This window comes from Lissotriton helveticus, chromosome 10, assembly GCF_964261635.1.
Source record: "Lissotriton helveticus chromosome 10, aLisHel1.1, whole genome shotgun sequence".
Classification (NCBI taxonomy): domain Eukaryota; kingdom Metazoa; phylum Chordata; class Amphibia; order Caudata; family Salamandridae; genus Lissotriton; species Lissotriton helveticus.
Genome location: NC_136071.1, coordinates 940910661 through 940938126, shown reverse-complemented (window position 1 = coordinate 940938126; position 27466 = coordinate 940910661). Strand labels below are relative to the sequence as shown.

The following is a 27466-nucleotide window of genomic DNA, read 5'->3' as shown; positions in this document are numbered from 1 at the left end:
GCATTAGCAAGCCCAATAGCTCTTTAAGACCTATTGGAATTAAAACTCATACTTCTGGGCTGTAAGGTCTGAAACATCATCTCTAAAACAAATCTTACCCCTACACATACATTTACGTAGCAGAAATTTAACTTGCAATATGCTTAATCCATCATCCTACTTATGTTCCTAAGCTCAACAAGAGCACTTTTTGCCAGTAGGAAAGATCACCTCTCCTCAGATGAGGTTTCAAGCCGCTAAAATCCCCATTGTATTCTTTAAAATTCATCTATTGGAGAAATATACCAGCTGCCGAAAAATCTTTAAAACGCAGTGCTTTCATTTTTGCACTTATTCCTAACCCAATGTTTTTTGTTTTTTTAAATATCCATAGTTTTTGTGATTGCAATTGGCTCCATGCAATTGGCTTCATAACAGTAAGCACCTTGCTTTTGGTACCAAGCTTTAAAAATACCTACCTCAAACAACCATTTGTCATTGATTACTTTATTTTGTGAGATGAGCACTGTGAACTGTCTTGAAAGCACCTGTGAATTAAGCATTTGCAAATGGGGTTGGGTACAAAAAAACAAGCTGAAACAGCAGTGCTGCGCGGTTTTGACATCCTGACACTGACCCTATTGGTGTGTGTACGACATGCTGTGGGGTGAAGGATTCTCAGATTAGACACTTATTCAGGCCTTGACTTTGCTGCCGACACTTCCGGACAAGTGTGCCCATTAGCGCCACTTCTGGAGGTGTTCCATTTCATTTTGAAGTGGACACCTGCACACCAGGAAGTGGACAGGGATCACTGACACATCTGAAATTAGCTACAGCCAGGGTCGCCGGTTTTGGAAACTCATCGTTTGCTGGCATATCTCGGTTTAAATCTACGCAATCAAAGCATGACAAAAATGTTTAGTCACTTAAACGAATAATTGATGCATAAATCACTTTTGTGTTTGGTTTTGAATCACAATTAGAAACTGTGCCTGTGAGAATCTTAGGTATGTGTTCAAACCATTCAATGTATCATAAATCTGTGAATAAAATGGTCTACAAAACCCTTCACATATAAACATGTTCTTCTGTTGTGCATACCCTGTGCTGTCCTATTCTCTTGTGATACCCATCTGCTTTCTTGTTTACCATCATCATTACTATGTATTTTAATGCAGCTATTTATTCCATCATTTTTGCGAGGATGGTGGGATTTTAAAGCTATCTCACAGATTCAGAGCTGCCACTGAGACAGTATCAGCAATGGGGAGCCATGAAAAGGGGAGAAAATGGCATTATTTAAAGTGGTTACCACAACACAATTCACATAAATGTGAATAAGTCACACTCAGGTTACCATAGGCATATGTTCCCAATTCCGGGATATCCTACAGACTTACCAATAGTTTGTATTATATAGTGTAGGACCTTAGATCGATCTAGGCGGTCATTTCCAAGGAGACAATCAAGAAGGAGGTCTTTACTGACTATCACCCTTCTCCAACTAAGTAATGCAGCTATTTCTAGGGGTACAAAAGCCACTGGCCTAGCCCTTACTCTCCTAGTCTCCCCTGGGATATACTGGTTTGAGGGTATCAACTTGTCATGCACAAGAGTGCGACTGGCACAGGTATCTCTCAGGACAGAGGCTGGGATTCCATTCACCAGTAGGTGGTGAAAGGGTTTGCTTCCCTCTGGAATCTCCAACTCACCTTTTGGTCCCATGTTCCAGTTGAAGGCTAGGGGGACCTCTTCATCTGAGGAATCATCCTGAAAAGCTACACTAGCAACTCCTGGAGGTACACCAGTAGGTTTGTTTTTAGGACAGGAAGGATCCTTAGCTGGGGACCTGTCTGTTTACAGTTAAAACACCAACTTCTGGGTTCCAGTTCTTACCCTGGTTCCCACCTTTGGGTTGTGAGGTGTCTCAGGTCCCACCCTCCTGGACAAAGTATTCATTTTCTTTTTCTTTAGAGTGATCCACCCTTTTCTCTTTCAGGGGCTGGGCAACCCCTTTCTTCTGGTCACCCCGACTAGTTTTGGACACTCTTGTTTTTACCCAATGATCATTCTTCTTCCCCAACTCTTCGGCAGAGACTGGCCCCAGGTCCACCAGATATTGATGCAACTTTGCAGAAGTACAGTTACTTAACAGATGTTCTTTCATATACAAATTATACAGCCCATCATAATCTTGCACCTGACTTCCCCATAGCTAACCACGTAGTGTTTTCACTAACACATCTACAAAATCAACTCAGGACTGACGTTGGGTTTTCTGAAACTCCATGAACCTGATCCTGTATTTCTCAGTGGTGAGTCCAAAGCTTTCAATCAGGGTGTCCTTCATAAGGCAATAAGACTCAGCATGTGCCTCATTCTTGTTCAGCATGTGCCTCATTCTTGTTCAGCTGTCTCAATTTATATGCCCTCTCAAAGGCTGTAGACCATTTGGTGATACCATGACCCTCTAAGGATTTTGGGACAATCCCTTTGGGGATTTCAGGGTCGAAAGCTTCATCCCTATTTAAAATGTTGCTGCCACCAGATATAACTCCTAGGCCTATCTAAATTATTTTGTTTTCTATAGCAAGGTGTTTAGCCTCTAATGCATTCCTCTTGGCTAGTTTTTGAGGATCTGCATCTTCAGTGTGTATCTCTTCTGGGACACTATTGGGAGTGCTCCTACTGGAGTTGCTGTCGGAGGGAGTATTGGTTGAGTCAGTGTCAACCTCATCCACCTCTTGGTCTTCTTCATCTTCCCCATTGGAGGAATCTATACTTGCCAAGGCCTTGTTGTTTTCTGCCACAACTGCTACAGATGGGCTTTTGTGGGTCTAGGTCCCATGGCAATTTTCCATGCATTACAGAGCTTCTTAAGTTGGGACAACCTAAGGCTCTGATAGGGTGCCAGGTTGAGCTCATGGGAAGTCCCTGGTTCAGACTTGCTTTTAAAGTAGTTGGAAACCGTTTAAGAAATTGGCCTAACTACTTTTAAAATTCTAACCGGTTTTGCACAGGGACGTAACAAAGGCCCTCATAGCTATTTTAAAACATTTTAGAAAATATTAAAAATTGGAAGAATATTTTTAACAAAGACAGTTTTGGATTCCTTGGTGGAATCACTTGATAACCAAGTGGTAGAGCAAATGTCAAGTCGTGTAACCCACTGCTGCACCACCAATGTTTGAAGCTGGCTCTTTATGTGATATATCAATAATCTGATATACCATGTAAAGAGACCAGGGGTTCTCTTTTAAGTGGGCAGGGGCTTGCTCTAGCAATCCCAATGTGCTCTGTTAGAGGGTAGTGTGGTCAAGCACCCTCAGGCTTAACCAAGAGGAGGGCAAGACATCTGCAGACACGCACAATGATTAATAAGTGTCACACACAACTCAAGAAGGAGATCCACACCAATTTATAAAAATAGCAAGCACCTTTATATATGTTTAGGCATCAGAGAAAAATCATTCAGGTAAGTATGTTTTCAACTCGGAATTCTTTTCAGTTCAAAAAGTGTACACAATGCAGTTTTTGAGTTCTGCAATTTTATCCTATGGAAGGAAGAACAAGTTCTGCAAACAGGTTATTGTACAGCGACTTACGGGCCAATCTCCAGGTGTTAAGGTGAGTGGTGGGCAAATTCCAAGGCAGCATCAACTGTACACCACCAGTGGCATGAGGGCGGCAGGGTGCAGGGTGCAGGGTGCAAGACCGTGTCTGGAGCCCAATGTTATTCTATGGTGATCTGTCTCTGCAAAAAGAGGCTGCAGGCTCTGGCTAGAAGGCCAGTCGGGCTGAACCAACTGGGAGCTCAGGCCTCATGATGTAGGGACATCTTTGGTCCTCTTCTCTACGGCGTAGTGGCAATGGGCGCCGTGGTGTCAGTCGCGGTAGAGGGGATCTACAGGCAGAGGCTGCAGGTAACGTCGGAGGGTCCACGGGTGGTGAAACCAGGATGGACTCAGACTCTGGCGGGCTGGTGGACCTTGATGACATCATTGGCCCAATCTGACTTGGGCTTGGAGTGATGGGTGCAGTGGTGACTTCAGGTGTTGAGTTTTGGCAGTTCCAGAGGCCTCATAGTCCTTTCTTTCAGAGTTGCTGCGAGATGCAGGGAACAGGTCTGCTGTCTCACAGGAGGTCTTGGTTCTTAATCGAAGCCAGGCAGTCATCCTAAGTTTCTGGAGTCAATAGTTGCAGGACAAGTTGACCTTGATGCAGTTTTCAAAGAGGGATGCAGATAGGCCGGCGGGGCTGGTACCAGATGCTTCTTCTCTCCTCTCTCTTTTTGTGGCTCTTTGATGCCCTCTCTCGATTTAGGTCATCAGTATCTGCTTCACTGGTGCCAGGGAGTCCTCTAAATACTGAATTTAGAAGTATTAGAGGAGTGTAGGGTAGTAGTCTATGGGAAGTGGACCTAACCCTGTCCCAGAATTTCTACGTATGCTATCACAAAGATGGCTACTTCAGAAAAAATCGTGTCCACCTCAGTGCAGCGACCTTAGGTGCCAAGGGGGTCCTCGACAAAGGGGGGCAGCTTCCTTTCCTGTGAGGGGAGCCAGAGTCGCGTTCCAAAGGCGGCAGCTCTTTGAAGCTTGTCGGCCTGGGAAGGCTAATCAGTAGGTCACCTTGTGGGACGGAGTGGTACACACTCTTCCCAGACAGGCATTTGTTCTGGGCCTCCTGAGACCAGGTGCTCTCACCCTACGAGGTCAGGATAGTGTCTTGGGTGGTAGGCTGGCAGTAACCAGTCAGTGAGCACACCAGAAGTTGGTAAGTTTTCAGAGGGCACCTCTAAAGTGCCCTCTGGGTGCATGTATTGGTAAATCCAACACTGGAATCAGTGTGGGTTTATCAATGTGAGCTGTTTGATAACAAACATCCCTATTTTTAGTGAATCCATCATGTAGCTGGGGAACTCATTTTCACCAGTGTCCACCGCATGTTCTAAAGTGGCTTCACTGTTCACTTGCACTTGCAGTAATAGGCCTGACCAGCACAGGGGTATATCTGGTCATGCAGGTATGCCCTCATATTTAATTTTCAGCACTCTGCCTTAGGGGTGAATATCACATTCATTGCTAGTAGACATGGCACACAGGAATGTGTGGCATGTTGTGTTTTCACTTTTGTCTGCAGCAAGACATGCAGCCTGCAATTGCAGCCTTGCATGTGCTTGGTGATGGGTTCCTAGGGTGGTACAATTCATGCTGCTGTTGTGAGGGACCCCCTTTAGTACTTCAGGCCCTAGGTGCCAGGAGTACTATTTACTAGGAACTTACAGAGGGTGCTAAAGGTTTTTTCCAATTGGGGGAAACAATTGATCATTTTTAGGGAAAGAACACTGGTACTGGGGACCTGGTTAGCAGGAACCCAGTGTGCTTTAGTTATAGATGCATTAAATACCAGGCAAAAAGTATGAGGGGAGGGGCTGCAACAAGCACCCAGCTCCCTACTGGTGGCCACTGAAATTTTGTCTGTGGTCCATTATGTCCCCCCTAAAAACCACTTCCAGAGATGCCACATTCCAGAATCATGAACAAATATTTTTGTTTGCATTAAAAGTGGCTTCTTAGTGCTATTGAAACCCCAACAAATGAATACATATATAAATACATAGTCATAATGATAAAGAGAAGGTAGAAGAAATTACTTAACTTGCCTTCACATCTGACTCTATCTAATAGCTATAATTGCTTTCAAGTATCTAAGAATGCGTATACATTGATTCATTCATATATTTGGACCATTATTTCTTTTTTATTAACTTCGGCGGCTGGAGAGGCAAAACCAGTGTATTTTAATGCTATGGGACAAAGCCCCTCCCTCAGGAACTTAAGTAGTTTGGCTTGACATCGAGCCAGTGCAAAAAACTATAAAGTAGTGGCCTTAGTCTGTTTTTTAACTAATCTATACAAGTTCCTAATCAAGTGGCAGTTAATATTCAAGACTGATGTCTTCCTTCCATCTTTTTGTAGTTGTTTTCTGTCATAAATGTTCACTTACCTTCTATGGAGGCTAAAGAAAGAGGAAACCTTAACAGCCTAACCAAAGTATGCATTTAACGAGAAAAAACTATATAAAATATCACTTTTAAGCGAAAGAAATCCATCCCGACTATTACAAACGATGTTCATGCCACTTTTTAAAGGAAATATATGATCTATATTATGAACTTTATTGCGTGGCTTTTGAATTAGGTTCTGGCAAAACAAAAAGTCACAAAACCACTGAAATGAAAAGTGGATTTTAATAAATCACCTGCTACATAACTGGCTACAAATTTGGCCCATATGTATGTCTGAAATACGTAGTCATTCTCCGTGCTCTTTTTTTTTCATTTTTACATTGGGCTTGAAGAGTAGGCTGAGTTTTAGTTATGAAACATAAAAGCCCAAAACTTCGTCAGTCAGATAACATAGCGTGTATTAGTAAAGCACTATTTTGCTTAAGGGTATCTTGGCGCTGAATAAGAGTTGTTTATTGTTACCCAACTCTGCAGTACTCGTTTTATCGACCTCAGAAGGATGGAAGCCTGAGTAGACTTGCCAGGATTTGAACCTATGATCATTAGGTTGAACACAGGTTCCTACAGTGGATGCATTAGTCCACTAAGCCACAAGACCTGGTCAGTTGCACTATCACATATTTTCCGACTGCAGGGCATTCAAAATACACACGCAGGTTAGAAAAAATGGTACATTTTGTGCATGTCAGAATTCGAAAAGCATTGTGTAGCACACACTGCGCTCTCCCATATAAGTGGTGTGCAAAAGTAGTGCTTCTGGGTTTTACTGGCACGTGTGCACCAAGTCTTGCATTTCTTCTCTTGGGACAGGAAGATGTGAGGCCGCATCATCGACAGCTTCACTAGCTTACTGAAGAACCAAGCAGCTCTGCACTGAGTCAGTGCAGTCGTTCTTGATATGACCCCTGATGTAGAGAAATCCTAGATACACCTCAGAGACAAATATCATCCCTGTGTGCATTGACTCAGCCCTGACCATCAACTGTCACGCACTGCATTGTCATTGGTGAGCTGATTATCCCTTTATTTGCCATGTAAATGCACGTCTACAATGTGCACAGTGCCCATCGCAGATCTGTCACTGTCTCTTTGTGAAAGGGGTTACTTAAGTATATTTTGGAAAAGCTACAAAATGTGAAACCAATTCTTGCATTTCAGCAAAAGCAATATATAAGAAACAGTTCCCATTGTCTGATCATCCCACTCTATGATGTCCCCGGGAGTCTGTTAACCCTACATTCCATCCCAGAATGAAGACACTTTTAAAAAATTTACATTGCAGTGCATTTTTCTTTGTATCACTCAGTGAAAAAGGTTGAGAGTTTTGAGCTAAAATATTAGCACATCCACTGCATTACTTGCCACAAGATTTCCATGATAAGTATATATTTACTTTTCTTACCTATTTATTATGCAATGTAATGATTAGGTTGATGTAGAGGATGTAATAAAACTATGATGCAATATAAAACATGCTAAAGAGGGAGTGTTGCATCTTCCTAACCCTCTTCTGGCTCTACCCTCACCTTCTCCGCACACCACACAATCTTCCATATTTGTTATTGACTCCTAACGAGGGTCAGTACTTGGTTCTCCCTCATGTAAGTCAGTGAGAGTAGTGCAAGGACATTGATTTAGCAATGAGACAGGGGTTCCATGAGACACATCATGTGCCCTTTGATATGATAGAATCTGCTCCTTGGCCCACCTGTAACCTCTCAGCATCCTTTTATTTTCTGCAGAGGGGGTAGAGGGGGAACAAAGTGTGACACTTCCATAAAGTAAACTGTGTTATTTAATCCCCGTTTCCTTCCTCTTTTTAACACAGCCTTCAAGGACCAGACACCAGGGTAGCAGCTTCTAGCCCTGCAATCTCTAACAGACATACACGGAGTAGCGAGTGATTGTGAAGGCAAGCTTGATGGGTCTTTTAATGATTCTGAGATCTACTGAATTTGCCTTCTCCAATTGTAGGAACAAACATAAAAAGGATTGATTTCTGCCTCTTTCACAAAACTTAAACAGCTTAATATATTAGAAAAATATTCCATAAAAACTATTAAAAAACAAAGAAATCACATCTCAGAGTATTTTTAACACCTCTGCCTTTCTTGGTTGCAGATGTTGCAGTGGGCGCCCCTTTTGCAGGAGATGAACGAAGGGGCAAAGTATTTATTTACAATGGCGGTAAAAAAGGGTTAAGCGAGAGGCCTTCCCAGGTGCTGAGTGGGTTATGGGCCTCGCAGTCTATACCTGCAGGATTTGGATTCACCCTCAGAGGAGATTCAGACATCGACAACAATGAATATCCAGGTATTGATTTTTGGAGGTGGTGGGGTAGGCAATGCATGCGTAAAAATGAAATTGAAGGAATCTCATATGACCTATTGTGGTCAACAAAATGTTTTGTAGTAATGCAGCGTATTTTTTAAAACAATCAATCCTAAATACAATTCCTTAGATTGTGCACTTGTAGCATTGCTTTCGGGGACTTTTGTTAAAACGGTGCCATTTTCTGTCATGAGCAGTTTCCAGAAAGTATGAATGAAATGCTTGATAGCCTCCATGATAAATCCAAACTGTTGTACTCTGCTCTTAACAGCATTGTATGTTGGTACATGTAGTCACAACATTCCAATTGGAACATTTCTGAGGCAGAGTGAACAGAATGCTCTCGCCATGAGACCAGGGGTGCAACCTGAATGTGTGCATGAGCAGCTGACCCCACTTAACCAGTTTAGCTAATAGTCTGGCTCTACCTATGATGTATGGCAAGTGCTGCATTAGTAGCCCACGCTTCTCCGCCCAGTCCGAATTTATGTGTCCTTTAATGCTTTCAGCTCTTAAGTATGAACTCTCTTTGGACCATTGAACTGAAACTCATAATTCTCCTGTTTTAAAAAAACGAAACTACATATACTGTCAATAAAATCGAGGTTTAGCTGGGGGCAGGAGATGGTGTAATTTGGTTGAGAAGAGACCCTAAGGGTGGGAGAAACATTGGAGAGGCCAGTCAACCTATTTGGCAGGTAAATGACTGGGTGGCTGACTAAGTAGAGCATTTTCATAGCAGACAATACTCAGAAGAGTCCCTTGTCACTGCCAGGTGGGGACTCTTATTTTACCTTATGCCACCACCCATCAAAGAGTAAGTTTATAGTTTGAGGATGTGTTATTACAAAGCTACAGCACACAAAGCAAATGCAGGTCTTGTTGTCACTGGGAATGTTCTCTCATTCAAGTTTAATCTATTCCATTTCACTCAGTCTCTGAGTAGGTCAGTATTTCCATAATTTAAAACTTTCATCGCAGATTTCAGGCAATAGGGAGGGCCCTTTTGAACGATAGATACATTTTGTGGCAGCCGGATTGAGTTAGAAGCTGCACATCGACTCATGTTCTTTGTAGAATGCACTTCTCCATGAATGGAGTAGATTGTATTTGAGTGGAGTGAAATTTTGCTATTTTTAAAATCTTAGATGCCATTTTAAATGACCCTACTTAAAATCACTAACACAACATACAAACTTTAACATTTAATGCGCCCGTTAAGAATCTGTTTTAGATTCGCAGAACAATGGCTATAGGGTTGAAGGAGCTAATTTTATTTGTTATTGATTTTCAATTGATATTCAAGTTCTGTAAAATATGAAGCAGTTCCATAATGGTAAATATATTTTTTTCAAAGTGTCTCATTTTTCCAACAGCAACTGTATCACACATTCTTTTTGATTCTCCACAATATTCTCGTTTTTAATTACCTCTAAAGATCTTGTTAAGAAATGAGCTCACACTGCCTATGAAGTGCAGGTTGGGTACATCAACCAGGTTCGTTTTGGTCAAAGATTTTACCTTCTGACTTAGGGCCAGATGTACGACCATTTGAAATTGCGACTCGCAAATTGCATTTGATTGCGAGTCACAATTTGCGAGCGCAATTTCAAATGTATAACATTGTCTGAGACACTGATTGTGATCCCCAATGGGGTCGCAAAATGCGAGCCTCATCAATATTCATGAGGCACTTGCAATTTGCGGCCTCATTGGGAATGGCTGGCCCTCCCAGGGATGGTGGCCTGCTGAGCTCAACAGACTGCTAAAGTCTGGGACTTCTTTTAAATAAAGCAGTGTTTTTTTTAAATGGAGCCCGTTTTCCTTAAAGGAAAATGGGATGCATTAAAGAAAAAAAAATGAAACATTTTCATTACATTTTTTAAGGGTACCATTGCCTGCCCCTAAAACATATTTTCCCCTGCATTTGCAAAGGGGATCGGGTCTCCTGGGGACCCCTTCCCATTTGCGACTGCATTACCACCCTCTTGAAGAGGGCGGTAAATTGGGAGTGTTTTGCAACCACAATTGCGGTTACAAAATATTTGCATGGCTTGTGAGTCACCATTAGGAAGGGAACGCCCCTTTTTAATAATGAGTAGCAAAACACTATTTTGCGAGTCACAAATTATTTGCAACTTGCAAAATAGTGTTTGTACATGGCCCTATCAGATTTAGCATGTGCAAACGGGTCGCAACCCCGTTTGCACATGCTAAATCATGTTTTACATCTGGCCCGTAGTCTTTTAAGTCCCGATCCAACATAGAAGTACAGTTCTAAAGCCCACAGGACCACAGGTGAAGCACTGAGAGATGTTCACAGGATCACAGAGATGCTAACAGCAAGTTGCCATTGATCACCTGGGAACTATAAGGATCAGACCATTTGCAGTCTGCTCTCCCCTTGTATACACCCAGGAGGTCAGCCAGCTGACCCTTGGAGTCCACTTCTTTGCCCTGGGTTCAAGAGGGAGCAGGAACAGTCCTCTCAGGTCAAAGAAAGCATGTTCAGTCCACTTCTGATCTTTCACAGGTCCAGAAAGGGTTAAGACATGCGTGCCTGGAGGTGTCACATTTAAGCGTAGCACCAGCTAGTGTGTGGAGGTGTCTCCTGGCCCCTCCCCCAACTGATGGAGAAAAGGTTCCCAGGCCTTGACCTACCTACATTTGCAGTATATCCTGTTTGCCTTACTGCAATGCAATGTATCAGGGCTAGACGACAAGCTCAATGACAGCTCAAGTCAATGCTGTGTGCATCCCCTGCTTCCACATCCTGTGCATGCTGCAAAAGATCTTCAAATGGTTGCCTCAGAGCACCTGATGGACCATCACGCAAATACTTATCACCAGAAGGATGGGCTACAGCAATACACTCTATGCTGTAATCTCCAAACAACTTCTGCACAGACTCCAGACCAGCCACAACACTCATAGTCGATTTTCCACATCACACTGCACTTCAGAAAACTTCACTAGCTACCCATTCTTAAGTGCAGCCAATTCAAATTTCTCATGTACACATACAAAGCCCTACACAACACAGGACCAGAATATCTCAATAGACACATACACTTTCACCAAGTTCCCCAGACACCTACGGCCCGAGTGCGGAGAGTTCGGCCCAGGTGCGGATATTCCAGCAAGTTTGTGGACATAAACATACAACTTTTAAATGACCTCTGTGAATACTAAAAGTCGTAAAGTTAGACTTTTGTCTCAGATTGCCTTTGTGAATCGGGACTGCAGGCTCTACACTCTCACTTCACACACTACCCACATCCTCAAAAGCAAAACTGGAGGTCGCTTACTCTCCTACATCACAGCCAAGACATGGAATAACTTTTCTCGACACATCAGAGCCTACTCCTCACTTCTTGAGCTTTGCAAGAAGCTGATGACCTAGCTCTTCTTTTAAGCACCTGGGGTTACTACACACCTATAGACCTGCCCAAGCGTATTGATACCCTCTTGAGTCAATAATACGCTATACAAATCTACATAACATAAAAAAAATAACACAACATTGTCAACATGGTGGAAGTTTACGGCCATATGTACACTTGGGCTCTGAGGTCTGAAGATGTGTGGGGGTGTAGTAAGGTAAACCTAGTGTCCTCCCACATCTAACACCAAAACCCCATATGAGGCGGGCCCTGTTCCCTCAATAAATCCAGAGACAGAAGTCTGGTATGACAAAAGCAGTGTCCTCCAGCAACCAGACAGTGGATGCACAAGAACTGCATTGACATCCTAGTTTCTCCCTTTCAAGTGTGCCCCAAAAATTACCTGGTGCTCAACAGATCTGTCAAGCAGGATTTAATACTGCATTGTCAATAGGAATGCCCACAGCCCAACTCCCTGCCTGTTCTATGAATTTCAGAGGAGTTTTCACCATCATTTCAGGTCAGCCTAGTATTTGCTCTGGGGTGGCATTTTACACCTTGGTCACACCTATTAAAATATGAGCACAGGTTAAGTGCTGGCAGAGATGTATAGTAATTAGCCTTCTGACACTTCAGGAGGGTAAAAGGCAACTTTTTAAAAGTTACTTTTTCTTAATATTTATTACAAATATGACTTCACAATTGAATTGGATTTGAATAGCTATTTTAAAAAGTGGTTTGATTATTTTTCCAACTTGTTCCAATCGGAGTTAAGGTATTAGTATTTTAATCTGGTTTTCTACATAGGAAACTGTGAAAATAATGTTTAGGGCTTTGTCAATCAAGGGACATGATAATATACATTTTCTATATATCCCACATTTAAATATCATACACCCTAGCTTGTGTGCTACAAGTCTTACATCGGGTTACTCGCTAATATTTAAAAGGGTGTTTCTACTTGTCAAAAGGGTGTAAATTGGCAGATCACATTGCATGTTTATACTGCAATAGTCAATCTACACAGTGTAGGCCTGAAGCAATGTTTATGCTACCACTATAGAGGATCACACAGTAGGTGCTGCAGTCCTCAAGTGCCATTTGACTTCCAGGCCCTGGGTGCACTTGTAAGACTATATACTAGGGCCTTATTGGCAAGTTGTTAGACCTGGCATCATTGGCATGAGTCTCTCCTCCATTTTTTCTGTTTGCCTCCTCTGTTTACGATGTTTTTGCTGGTATATGCTTTGGGCACTGTGCCACTGCTGATCAGTGCCACAGTGCAAGTGCTCCCTATGTGAAATTGCTGTATTGATTTACTTCCATGTTTGGCTTATTTGGTTTACTATCAGTCCCTAGTAGAGTGCACCAGGAGTGCCAGGGCTTGTAAATACAAATGCTGCTAGTGGGCCTGCAGCACATGTTGTGCCACCCACAAGAGCGGCCTAGTAAAAGTATGTCTGAAGGTCTGCCATTGCCAGACCACGTGCAGTCTGACTGTCACGAGGACTGAGCAAGTACACCTACTTGCCAGTCCCTAAACCTTCCCTTAACTTCATGTTAGTCACCCCTATGGTAGGCCCACGGGCAGGGTGCATTGTAAGCATAAGGTAGGACAAGCCTGACAAGGTTGGCATGTCCTAATAGTGAATTACAGCCATAGTCGTTTTTCACTATTGTAAGGTAACCTGCTCTCCATCAGTTAGAATGGGCTGCCAGGATTATTAATGCTATAATCCTAGCGGGCTCGGGGAGCATGGTGCAATGTCGAGTTTGGTATCCCTGAACTCAGGGTTTAATAATGCATCCATTTGTGTGGATGGTTTTTGGACTCTGTGTTTGAAAATAGCACTTTTAGAAAGTAGCTATTTTCTTGTCTAACTGTCTACCGGTCTCTGCTGGTTCTGGTGTGCGTGTGACAGGAGCTGGGTGGCTCCAGAGAGTCTGAATGAGTCAGTGTGGGATGAGTGGGGCATTTGCATTGAGAGTAGGGGAGAGTAGCTCTTGATAGCCTGCCCTGCCTGATACAATGTTGGCTCCGCCCCCCTGCCAGGCGACTGATGGCTCTGTGCTTGCCTGGGACTTTCCTGGCCCGCCTCCTGCCGGGCAGCTGATGGCCCTGCCCCTGCCAGTGACAATGCTGGCTCCGCTCCTGCTGAGCGGCTGAGGACTCTGCCCTGCCCAGTGAATAGGCCAGGTGCTTCGGCCTGGCAACACCCACAACAAACCCAGGATGGGGGGAAATTCCCCTGCATGGACAAAGGGATCAAAGCCAAAAAGGGGTATAAGAGAAGGACCCCTGAACCAAGAAATCAGATCACTTCTGACAAGGAAACCTGAACCAAGGACAAGAAGCCTGCTGATCTAAGGACTGCCTACCCCTTCTGCCAGAGTGCTGTTTGTTGGGGGAATCCTGCATTGCTTCTTTATTTTTGCCAAGGAACCAGGAGAGAGGAACTGTGTGTGTACTCTCACTCTTTGCTGAGAAAATCTCCAAGGGCTGGAAGAGTGCCAGTCTCCTGTTGAAGTCACAGGGCTAAAGGACTTCATCTGCTTAAAGTACTATTTGCTGGAGTTTGTGAATCCAGCACCTTTGAAAGGATCCAGCAATCTCGACGCCGACGGACGCCGCCGAATCCAGCTCGACATCGTGAGTAACGGCTCCAGTGTCCCGCTTCCTCGACGCCGGCCGCCGGGCCCGATCGACGCCAGCAGCAACGCCAGTGAGTAGTGAGTTCGGCTCCAGCTCCAAGTGACCCCGTGTCTGCACCGCCGCTGATCGCATCGACTTCGAGCCCTTTCGACGCCGTGAGCGCTGCTCACTCTTGCAACATCGACATCGACGACGCCGTATCCTGCTTCATCCCGTGAGCGCTGCTCCCGCCTGACTTCGGTCGACGCCGCTGCAGATCGCCCCGACTCCGAGGCCCGATCGACGCCGAAGACGCGACGCCGGACATCTCGACGCCGCTGATCATCGAGTGCTTCACTTTTCCAAGGTACTGTGTTGTTGGGGTCTGTGCGACTCCGGGCTCGACGTAGCGCTCCTTGCGGTCGACGCCGAACCTTTGGATTAACTTTGCCTCGACGTCGTGTGACTCCCGTGTGGGTTACATTGTTGCCAAGAACTGTGTTTTAGAGAAGAAGAGTTGCTTTTGATACTAAAGACTTTGTGCTAAGAAGAAACCGTGCTTGAACTATTATTTTTCCTTCCAAGAGTATTTATTAAGACTGTGGTATATTTTTGTCGTTATTTGGTCTTGTGCTAAACCTTATATAAAAATACTTATTTTTATAATACTACTGTGTCGTGTCCATTTGTAGTGTATTCACTTTATTACTGTATGTGGTCATAAATGCTTAACGCACTGCCTCTGAGATAAGCCTGTCTGCTTTGCCAAGCTACCAAGGGGGTGAGCAGGGGTTATCTAAGTGTGTGATCTCCTTGCCCTGACTAGAAAAGGTGTGTCCCTATTTGTCAGAAGTGTATACCTCTGCCAACTAGAGACAGCCGCTTCTAACATTGGTGGCAGCGGTGGGATTTTGAACTTTGCATTTATGACCCATGTGCAGTGATTAGTGTGCGCTACATAGTGAAAGCAGACCATAGCGCAGCCACAATCTGTTTTGGTTGGATATTCTATTTTTGTTCTCCGCTTTTCCTGAAGCTTGATTTTTGAAACTGCCAGTTTTGACCATGAGTGACGCCGGAGTCACTGCCCCTGTTGTTGCTGTTGTGGAGGAATTTGATAGGAGTAAGATAAATGATTATTCCTTAAAGGAGCTGAAACACTTTTGCAAACAATTGAAAGTCCCTACTCCAGGCCTCTCCAAGAAAGCAGAATATTTCAAAGCATTGGAAGCCTGGTTAGAGGCCAGAGATCCCTCTGCCCCGGCGGTGGTACCGACAGAGGAAGGGGAGGAGGAAGTGCCCGTGACTGGGCCTGTATCCCCTCCTGGCAGCAGTGTTTCCTCCAAAGGTCTTTCCCCTGAAGAAAGAGAAGAAAGGGCGAAGGAGCGAGCCTACAACGTGGAAATGGCAAAACTTAAGATAAATGGGCAGTTGGAGATAGAGAATGCAAGAGGCAGGAGAGAAGCTGATTTAGAGATCAAAAGATTAGAGTTTGAAAGAGAGAAGTTAGCTTTTGAGCGTGATACCAAGTTGAGGGAGTTGGAGCTCCAAGCTAAAAAGTTAGAATTGAATCCCTCTGGTGGCAGCATCCCATCTGTGCCTGCAGAAAGTAGGTTTTATTTTCCCAAAGATGTGATCAAAGATTTTCAGAAGAATGAGGATATTGGTCAATGGTTTAAAGCATATGAGTTAGCATTGTTGGCCCACCGGGTCCCTGAGAAGGATTGGGGAGCGGGGTTGTGGGGTCGCTTTGTGAATGAGGGAAGAGATACCCTGTTAGACATGCCTGTTGAGAATAGGACGTCTTATGCTCATATGAAAGATGCTTTAATGTTAAGGTATGGCCTAACCCCAGAAAAGTACAGACAGGCCTTTAGAGAATGTAAGAAGTTGCCTGGTACCACGTGGGTGGAGTATGTGTCATATTTTTGCAGAGCCATGGATGGTTGGGTAAAGGGCAGCAAAGTGGAAAGTTATGATGCTCTTTATGATTTGTTTGCTTGGGAGCACTTGTCTAATAACTGTTTTCCAGAGCTGCGCCAGCACCTTATTGATAGCAAGATATCTAACCCTAGAAAACTTGCTGAAGAGGCGGACCGCTGGGTCAGTACCAGGGTCCACAAGGGTCCAGTGGGAGACTCAGCCAAGGGTGGGCAGGGTCCCCAGCAGAAGAGTGGGGGGGACAGGGGTAAACAGAAGGAGTCCCAGAAAGGGCCCCAAAGTAATCCCCAAGGGAACCAAGGGAAAGGTTCCCAGCCTCCCCCTGTGAAGAAATCAGAGGCCCCGCCAGGTAAACCTGGTCATAGGGGCCCACTGACCTGCTTCGTTTGTAAGCAAGTAGGACACCGTTTTTATGACCCTCAGTGTCCCTTGAAGAAGTCTGGTGCACTACCCAGTGCACCACCCCGTCAGTTGGCTAGTGTAGCTCTGGGAGGGGAGGAGATGGTTGCCCATGGTGGGGAGGGTCCCGCAGAGATGTCCCTGGTCTCTCTAGGAGACATGGAATTGGTCCCGCCACCCCCTCTGCCTAGTAACACTAAAAAATATAGGCAGTGGGTGACCATTAATGGCCATAGAGTTGAGGCTCTCAGAGACACCGGAGCGAGTGTGACAGCTGTCAAGTGTCACTTGGTGTCCAGAGAGCAGGTTGTTCCCCACGCATTCTACCCTGTGATAGCTGCTGACAACTCCCAGAAAGAGTGTGAGGTAGCTCAAGTTTCCTTTGAATGGGGGGGAGTTTCGGGTACTCTTCAGGTTGCTGTGAGGCCCGCCATGCCTGTTGATTGTCTCCTGGGCAACGATTTAGAAGACTCCCCTTGGGCTAAGGTGGAGAGGGAGACACATTTGAAAATGTTGGGTGTGCCAGAGTGGGTGTGTGCAACCACTCGATCCATGACGGCAAGTAAGGGTGTTGATGGGGTTCTGGAGCCTGAAAGTATGGCCCAGGACCCAGCTGTGAAGAGAAGAGGCAGGGGGCGCGGGAAACCGTCCCCCGTAGTTCCCGTGGTCCAGGAGGAGGCAGACCTTGAGGGGTATGCCCTGGAACCCACAGGCGAACAAGTTGCTGAACTGGGAGACCTGCCCGAGCTGACCCACTGGCAGCAGGATGGTGGTCCCTCCAGGGAAGAATTCTGTGCAGAACAGAAAGTGTGCCCTTCTCTTGTGGGTATGAGGCAGCAGGCCTCAGCCCAAACCTCAGGTGATCAGTCAGGGTCACATTTTGTGTACTGGGAGAACGACCTCCTGTATAGCGAGCCTAAGGCTGCTGAGCCTGGGTCAGCCCGTGTGCTGGTGGTACCCCAGCGCTTCAGAGTCTTCCTACTGGGTTTGGCTCATGACGTTCCGTTAGCTGGACATCTGGGGCAGGACAAGACCTATGACAGGCTTGTCACCCATTTCTATTGGCCTCAGATGCGAAGGGACACAGATGTCCATTGCAAGACCTGTCAGACTTGCCAGGCAAGTGGGAAAAGCGGGCGGAAGCAGAAGGCTCCCCTCCAACCTTTTCCCGTGGTCAGTACCCCCTTTGACCGGGTGGGGATTGACATTGTTGGGCCACTGGACCCCAAGACAGCCCTGGGCAACAGGTTCATCCTGGTCTTGGTGGACCATGCCACACGGTACCCGGAAGCCATCCCTCTCAGAACAGTGACTGCCCCCGTGGTGGGACGGGCACTGATGGGTGTTTTCTCCCGAATGGGGTTCCCCAGAGAGGTGGTGTCAGACCGGGGCACCAACTTCATTTCCAACTATATGAAGTCTCTGTGGAAGGAGTGTGGGGTAACTTATAAGTTCACCACTCCTTACCACCCTCAAGGTAATGGGTTGGTTGAAAGATTCAACCGTACCCTTAAAGGCATGATCATGGGTCTTGAAGAACCAATGAGGCGTAAATGGGACGTCCTCTTGCCATGCCTGTTGTTTGCTTACCGTGAGGTGCCACAGAAGTCTCTAGGGTTCAGCCCCTTTGAGCTTTTGTATGGTCACCCGGTAAGAGGACCTTTAAGTCTGGTCAAAGAAGGCTGGGAGCAATCTCCCAGGAAACCTCCCCAGGATGTATACAGTTACATGCTGGCCTTTAGGAACCAGACTAGGCGCTTCAGGGATCTTGCTCAGGCAAATCTGGAGGCCAGCCAGGAGGAGATGAAGCGGTGGTACGACCAGAGGGCCACTCTGGTAGAGCTTCAGCCTGGACAGAAAGTTTGGGTCATGTCCCCTGTGGAACCTTGTGCGCTCAAGGACAGGTGGACTGGACCATTCGAGGTTGTGGAGAAGAAGAGCGATGTCACCTACCTGGTGGATTTAAAGTCTCCCAGGAACCCCTTGCGGGTCCTGCATGTCAACCGTTTGAAGCCCCACTTAGAAAGGTCCGAAGTGGGCATGCTCCTAGCTACAGATGCTGGAATGGAGGAGGAGAGTGAGCCTCTTCCTGACCTCCTGTATGCAAAAGAGCAAGATGGGTCAGTGGATGGTGTTGTCCTCTCTGACACACTGACCCCTGAACAGCAGCAGGATTGTCGCCATTTGTTGGGGCAATTCCCTGATCTGTTTTCCTTGATTCCTGGTGTTACTCAGTGGTGTGTCCATGATGTAGACACCGGGGACAGCACTCCTGTCAAGCACAAGGCTTACAGAGTGACTGACAAGGTCAGAGCATACATCAAGGAGGAGGTCTCCAAGATGTTTGCCCTAGGGGTGGTTGAGTCCTCTAGCAGTCCTTGGGCCAGCCCCGTGGTCTTGGTTCCAAAGGCTGCAGCGCCTGGTGCTTCACCGGAACTTCGGTTCTGTGTGGATTACCGAGGACTCAATTCAGTCACCAAGACTGACGCGCACCCCATCCCCAGAGCTGATGAGCTCATCGATCGGTTAGGGGCTGCCCGGTACCTTAGTACGTTTGATCTAACGTCTGGGTACTGGCAGATCGCCTTGACCGATGGGGCAAAAGAGAGGTCAGCATTCTCCACACCAGATGGGCACTACCAGTTCCGGGTTATGCCCTTTGGGATGAAGAATGCCCCTGCCACCTTCCAGAGGTTGGTCAACCAGGTCTTGGCTGGACTGGAGGATTTCAGTGCCGCCTACCTGGACGACATCGCAGTGTTCAGCGCCAGCTGGGAGGAACACTTGTGCCACCTCCAGGAAGTGTTGTTGGCCCTGCGCAGAGCAGGCCTCACAATCAAAGCCAGTAAGTGCCAGATTGGGCAGGGTTCAGTGGTGTACTTGGGGCACCAAGTAGGGAGCGGCAAGGTGGCCCCCCTGCAACCCAAGATTGATACCATCCTGGCATGGGCACCGCCCAAAACCCAGACTCAGGTGAGAGCCTTCCTGGGTCTCACGGGTTACTACAGGAGGTTTGTCAAGGATTATGGTAACATTGTGCACCCCTTGACTTCGCTGACTTCCAGGAAGCAGCCAAGACTTGTGAACTGGACTGACGCCTGTCAGACGGCCTTTGACACCCTGAAAACTGCAATGTGCACAGCACCCATACTCCAGGCACCCGACTTTTCGAAAGAATTTGTTGTCCAGACGGACGCTTCAGAGCATGGCGTGGGGGCTGTTCTAGCTCAGGTGAATGAAGAGGGCCGAGACTTACCCGTAGCCTTCATCAGCAGGAGGTTACTTCCCAGGGAACAGAGGTGGAGTGCGATAGAAAGAGAAGCATTTGCTGTGGTCTGGGCGCTGAAGAAGCTAAGACCCTACCTGTTTGGGACTCACTTCCGGGTGCAGACAGACCACAGGCCCCTCAGATGGTTAATGCAGATGAGGGGTGAGAATCCAAAGCTGTTGAGGTGGTCCATTTCCCTACAGGGGATGGACTTCACGGTGGAACACCGCCCTGGCACAGATCACGCCAATGCTGATGGTCTGTCCAGATTTTTCCGCCTTAGTGATGAGGACTCCCTAGGGTAAGGGTAGTTCTCCCCACATTTCAGCTGGAGGGGACACGTGTTAGACCTGGCATCATTGGCATGAGTCTCTCCTCCATTTTTTCTGTTTGCCTCCTCTGTTTACGATGTTTTTGCTGGTATATGCTTTGGGCACTGTGCCACTGCTGATCAGTGCCACAGTGCAAGTGCTCCCTATGTGAAATTGCTGTATTGATTTACTTCCATGTTTGGCTTATTTGGTTTACTATCAGTCCCTAGTAGAGTGCACCAGGAGTGCCAGGGCTTGTAAATACAAATGCTGCTAGTGGGCCTGCAGCACATGTTGTGCCACCCACAAGAGCGGCCTAGTAAAAGTATGTCTGAAGGTCTGCCATTGCCAGACCACGTGCAGTCTGACTGTCACGAGGACTGAGCAAGTACACCTACTTGCCAGTCCCTAAACCTTCCCTTAACTTCATGTTAGTCACCCCTATGGTAGGCCCACGGGCAGGGTGCATTGTAAGCATAAGGTAGGACAAGCCTGACAAGGTTGGCATGTCCTAATAGTGAATTACAGCCATAGTCGTTTTTCACTATTGTAAGGTAACCTGCTCTCCATCAGTTAGAATGGGCTGCCAGGATTATTAATGCTATAATCCTAGCGGGCTCGGGGAGCATGGTGCAATGTCGAGTTTGGTATCCCTGAACTCAGGGTTTAATAATGCATCCATTTGTGTGGATGGTTTTTGGACTCTGTGTTTGAAAATAGCACTTTTAGAAAGTAGCTATTTTCTTGTCTAACTGTCTACCGGTCTCTGCTGGTTCTGGTGTGCGTGTGACAGGAGCTGGGTGGCTCCAGAGAGTCTGAATGAGTCAGTGTGGGATGAGTGGGGCATTTGCATTGAGAGTAGGGGAGAGTAGCTCTTGATAGCCTGCCCTGCCTGATACAATGTTGGCTCCGCCCCCCTGCCAGGCGACTGATGGCTCTGTGCTTGCCTGGGACTTTCCTGGCCCGCCTCCTGCCGGGCGGCTGATGGCCCTGCCCCTGCCAGTGACAATGCTGGCTCCGCTCCTGCTGAGCGGCTGAGGACTCTGCCCTGCCCAGTGAATAGGCCAGGTGCTTCGGCCTGGCAACACCCACAACAAACCCAGGATGGGGGGAAATTCCCCTGCATGGACAAAGGGATCAAAGCCAAAAAGGGGTATAAGAGAAGGACCCCTGAACCAAGAAATCAGATCACTTCTGACAAGGAAACCTGAACCAAGGACAAGAAGCCTGCTGATCTAAGGACTGCCTACCCCTTCTGCCAGAGTGCTGTTTGTTGGGGGAATCCTGCATTGCTTCTTTATTTTTGCCAAGGAACCAGGAGAGAGGAACTGTGTGTGTACTCTCACTCTTTGCTGAGAAAATCTCCAAGGGCTGGAAGAGTGCCAGTCTCCTGTTGAAGTCACAGGGCTAAAGGACTTCATCTGCTTAAAGTACTATTTGCTGGAGTTTGTGAATCCAGCACCTTTGAAAGGATCCAGCAATCTCGACGCCGACGGACGCCGCCGAATCCAGCTCGACATCGTGAGTAACGGCTCCAGTGTCCCGCTTCCTCGACGCCGGCCGCCGGGCCCGATCGACGCCAGCAGCAACGCCAGTGAGTAGTGAGTTCGGCTCCAGCTCCAAGTGACCCCGTGTCTGCACCGCCGCTGATCGCATCGACTTCGAGCCCTTTCGACGCCGTGAGCGCTGCTCACTCTTGCAACATCGACATCGACGACGCCGTATCCTGCTTCATCCCGTGAGCGCTGCTCCCGCCTGACTTCGGTCGACGCCGCTGCAGATCGCCCCGACTCCGAGGCCCGATCGACGCCGAAGACGCGACGCCGGACATCTCGACGCCGCTGATCATCGAGTGCTTCACTTTTCCAAGGTACTGTGTTGTTGGGGTCTGTGCGACTCCGGGCTCGACGTAGCGCTCCTTGCGGTCGACGCCGAACCTTTGGATTAACTTTGCCTCGACGTCGTGTGACTCCCGTGTGGGTTACATTGTTGCCAAGAACTGTGTTTTAGAGAAGAAGAGTTGCTTTTGATACTAAAGACTTTGTGCTAAGAAGAAACCGTGCTTGAACTATTATTTTTCCTTCCAAGAGTATTTATTAAGACTGTGGTATATTTTTGTCGTTATTTGGTCTTGTGCTAAACCTTATATAAAAATACTTATTTTTATAATACTACTGTGTCGTGTCCATTTGTAGTGTATTCACTTTATTACTGTATGTGGTCATAAATGCTTAACGCACTGCCTCTGAGATAAGCCTGTCTGCTTTGCCAAGCTACCAAGGGCGTGAGCAGGGGTTATCTAAGTGTGTGATCTCCTTGCCCTGACTAGAAAAGGTGTGTCCCTATTTGTCAGAAGTGTATACCTCTGCCAACTAGAGACAGCCGCTTCTAACACAAGTGATATGCACAAGTCAGGAATAAACCAATTTAACCATGATTAATGTTGGAGCACAGGCACTTTACTTCTTGGCAGCAGGGGTAAAGTGCACAGAGGTTTAAGGCCAGCAAAAATATAGGCTCCAGCAAAAAGTGAAAAATATGGGGTACCACGCAGAAAAAGCAGGTTCCCTACAATGACAATAATATATTTCGATTATTTTGTTATTTAACCCACACTTAGGGGCCCATTAGGGTGTAGGGCGGATCGGCCCTGCCCGCATGGTGGTGGCGATCTGCCATACATCCTTCCCCGCCCGCCACCCATTCACCCCCGCCATATTAGTATGGCGGGGGTTAAGGTGGCAGACGGGAAGACCGCCCGCCGCTTTTCCGCCCGTCGACAAGTCGACCGGGCTGAAAAGGGTTTAATATGGTGGCGGTGTCTGCTAGACAGGCATGCAGATTCTGCTTTTGGGGGCCCGTTGCGGGCCCCCAGTGTATTGGGGGGTGCATATGGCATTGTCATGGACATGGTGGCAGGCACCTCGCGGTGCCTGTCACCTTGTGCACAACAATGTACGCACTGAATTCTCAGCATTGTGGCGGGCGGTGCTGTGAGCACTGCCCGACAAAATGCTGGGAATGGAGGATGCCACCGCCATGGTGGCGGTGGCATCCTGATCGCCGGGGTGGTCCCGCAGCACCACTGGCGGCCAGTCCCAGCACCGCTAGGGTGCCGTCCGCCCGCCATCCTAATGGGCCCCTTAATTTGAGAAGTTAATGTAATGTAAAACTATAATATTTTTCAGGTTAATAATAAATATTCTAAATTAATTTATTTTTATATTATAATATATTTATTGTCCAACAAAAATAGTAAACTTTATTACATTTCTTTATACTTTCCCATAGAAAGTTCGTCCTCTGTGGTGAAGGTATCCACTCCAGTGGTGAATATATAGGTGGAACATAAAATGCAGTCATAAAAGTACTTGTAGTAACTTTACGGTTGTAAATACCACTGCAGAAGGCTGTTTTCCCTAATTGGACGGGGTGGAGTAATGTAAGTCTGCACCTGGTTGTGAATCTCCATTAGTAAATAGTAAAACAGTGGCGAGTTACAACTAGTTGTGGTCATAAATATATACACGATTAAATATACACATGTATATTTACCTTTGTAAAATATCTCTCCCTTATCCGCGGTCTTTTTTACTTGTTTTCATAGTACTGTCTGCAGATAACATCAAAAATCAAAGTAATTTATTTGATAAAAAATTATCAATTTCTCGATGTAAAAACTTAGGGGTTCTTCTCTCAGAGCAATATAGAAGAGCTCATTACGTCAATCAACCTTTTCCACAGCTTCAAAAGACTTCATCAAAACCTGGCTGTGTGCTTCGGCGGCCACATATTACTACAAGATTATCAGCACTGCCACCCATGATAGACAGTATTAGCTTAGACATATTTGAGCCATTCTGCCCAGCAGCCAATCTGAACAGTATAACCACAATGTCCAGTTCCGTTTTAGCTGTCCTTCAACCAGTCAGTCTTTTTCAGTGTTGACACCATTGTGATTGGCAGCAGGGCACCAGTGAACTAAGATGTGGGTAGCCAGCACTTCCCTGGACTACTACAAAAGTAATAACTTCCATGTTTTCCACTTGTTGGTTTATAACGTCACCGACCTAAAACATAGTAGAGTTTGCCAGGATCACAGTGAGAGTGGAAACAAAAATAACTTCTTCTTGATAAATGTCTAGTCCATCAGTTACCTAAGCACACTCTAACCCACCATATTTGTTCTGTGATGCATACTGCATCAATATTATTGGATATTCAGGTCACTTGTGCACAATCTGTCTCAACCTGTTTCACTTGTTTTCTCAGATTTCTCCCCTTTCCTCTCAAAGGGCCACATGTGCAAAGGCTTTTTGTGGTTGCAAACATTTGTGAATTCAAAAAGTTTTTTATATGTTTTTTATTTTTTTGTACAAAACCCTATTTGCGGTTCAGTAACCGATTACCAAATCGCAAATTGGGTTTGCAGTTTGGTATGCAGAAGGGGCGTGCATAGGGTGTCTCTTCTTAATACTGAATCACAGTGTTTTGGGCAGTGGCGGCCGGTACGTTTAGAAGTGAGGAGGGCGGACAGTAAACACACGCACACATACACACTCACAGTCATGCATTTACATGTGTGCACACACACACAAAAACATCCATTCACAACACTCATTACCAAACATTCATACACGCATGCACCAAACATTAATAAAAAAACACACACACTTGCCTGCAACTCTGCCTCGGAGGTCCCATGAGGCCTGGGGGAAGGCAGCAGTCCCATCGTCATCACAGAGTGGGATGGGGTCAGTGAGACTGCTGACCCCGCCCCACTCTGTGATGAAGTATCACTGATTGACACTCGACACTGGGCACTCCTGGGCTTAAAACTGAAGCGCCCAGGTGCGAGGCAATTCGTGACGCTACCCCTCGTCACTGCGGGGAGGGCCTCAAGGGACCTTTGCTGAGCTGAGGAGGTCACGCCCAAAGGAGCTGTGACTTCCTCAGCCCAGTAAATTTGAGCTCAGGCAGCCAGGAGTCTGCACATTTATTGCATGTCTGGCTCCTGGCTCCTGGCTGCCTGACCTGAAAATGAACAGTGTCTGTCAGGCTGACCTTTGTTCAGCCTGACAGACACTGATCGCGAGGGGCAAAATGTGGGGGGGCGTGGCCCCTCAGCCCCAATGGACTTGCTGCTGCTGGTTTTGCGACTGAAATGCCGTAACAAAACATTCGCATTTTACCGCCTACTCCAAGTATATGGTAACCCATTCGCACATTTTTGTGAATGTGTGTAAAATCATTTTTTAACCCCTTCGACGCTGATGACGAGCTGGGCTCGTCATGAGGTAGCCTCGTGCTACGCTGATGACGAGCCCAGCTCGTCACGTAACATGCGAATGAGTAAATCTCAGCGTACGGGCGGAATTCCGCCCGCACGCATGCGGTTAAGAGCAAGCAGTGGTCCCATGTACTACTGCCTACTCTTAAAAAAAGAACAGATAACTTAAGTGATTTTTAAAACACATCTTGTTTTCCTTTAAAGAAAAAGGGTAACATTTAAAAAAAAAAAAGATTGCCTTATCTATAAGCAATCACAGATATGGTGGTCTGCTGACCCCTGTAGGCCAATATTCCTATGATTTTAGTGATTCCCAATGGGTTGCAAACCGAGACCTATTCATATATTCATGAGGTAGATATATTTGCGACCCATTGAGAATCACAAAATGTGCCTAAGACACATTTGGACATTGGTGTTTGCAATTAGCAAATAGCTAATCGAAAAATCCGCTATTTGGAAATCGCAAACTATTACCTTTGTACATGCGGCCCTAATTCTCTTATGTTTCCTGCCTCTTCCTTCACTGTGTCCTACTCTCAATCTCTCATTTATTCACTCTCTCATTAATTGCAACACTGTCCTGTAAGTGGAAGGTTTTTTTGCAAATATGTCCTTACCACTTTTAAACATTGCAATGACTATAAATTACCATTCTGGTCGGCTGCCGTCCTGGAATTGTTAAAACACATTTCTTCCTATCCTGTCAGCACCATATTATTTTCAAGTTGTTTATAATCCCCAAAATAGAATATGGCTCTGTGAAAAGTTAGAGCAAACAAAGGTAACTGGAGGCAACCTACATTACATGTTCGTTTGCAAAAATGCAGGCCTCCTACTCAGAATGATTAATTCCCTAGAGACAGAGTGTGACTGTTTTATGTCTGCGGCACAGGTTCAACTTCTATAGTTTCATTAATGTGCTTTGACGTTTAGCCACGAAAACCTGAGAAGCGTGCTGCCCTTTGCCTAGTGCTCTGCATGTTTTCTCCATTGCTGTGTGCCTTCAGGTAATGGCAGCACACCAGCAGCATTTACTGCCTGAGTGTATAAGGCCACGTGGATGTGATGGCTGTCACTCCTACTTCCCATGTGAATCCACCTACAATGATAATCGAAATGCCTCAAAGCAAATATATTGAAAACAAAATGATGATATTGAAAATCCTAATATCCACTTGTTATCAAGTAAACCGGTGAATGCAATCCGAAAATCCTTAAAAGATTTGAAGAAACATTTAATAAACCAATGTTAAACCTAAGCCGAGCACTCAACCTAAACCCTGAGTTCACAAAAAAAAGCTGTAAAAAATGTTTTGGGATATGACCATTTTTGTAGCTAAATGAAGTACAGCAACGTTGTGGCAAACCGCATATGGTGGCTTTGGAAGGTTAGATATCTGATGGGGCCCTAGCTGAACTACTAGGACAAGCAGGGACAGAAACACTGACCCCTTCCTAGTCAGTGAACTGTTAGAGTTTGATTGGCACCCCATGCATTAAATCGATCTCTACATAAGGGTTTACTAACTTTGTATTTAGGGATAATAGGTAGATGCTCTCTATATGGGCGAGATGAGTTCTATATCAGCTTGATATAGAGAGGTGAAATATAATTCGTTGTGTTATTTTGTTTGCCAAATTCACGTTGCTTTTAGCAACTCGTAGCATGCCAATATATGCAGGCAGGTATGCACACACACATTGAGTCTAATCTGTGTACATAGGTACATGAATTTGTGTTGCCTGTGTACATGGCTTTGTATATATGTGAATAAGTACTTACCTGCTGTGCCTGCATGGACACCTGTTATGTGCATGTTCCCTAGTATCTGTTTACCTTTAGCCATGTACTGTACAATTGTCATACGTATTGCCTTTGTCAATGTACCTTGCTC

The 27466-nt window shown here is 46.1% G+C and overlaps 1 protein-coding gene across 1 annotated transcript in view; it reads left to right on the top strand.

Annotated features, from left to right (window-relative positions):
• Positions 1-27466, top strand: part of ITGA8 (integrin subunit alpha 8) — a 713969-nt gene that overhangs the window by 354361 nt on the left and 332142 nt on the right. The window contains exon 13 of the mRNA XM_078663606.1: positions 8135-8326. Coding sequence (XP_078519732.1) covers positions 8135-8326 — 192 coding nt within the window. The remainder of the gene's footprint in view (positions 1-8134; positions 8327-27466) is intronic.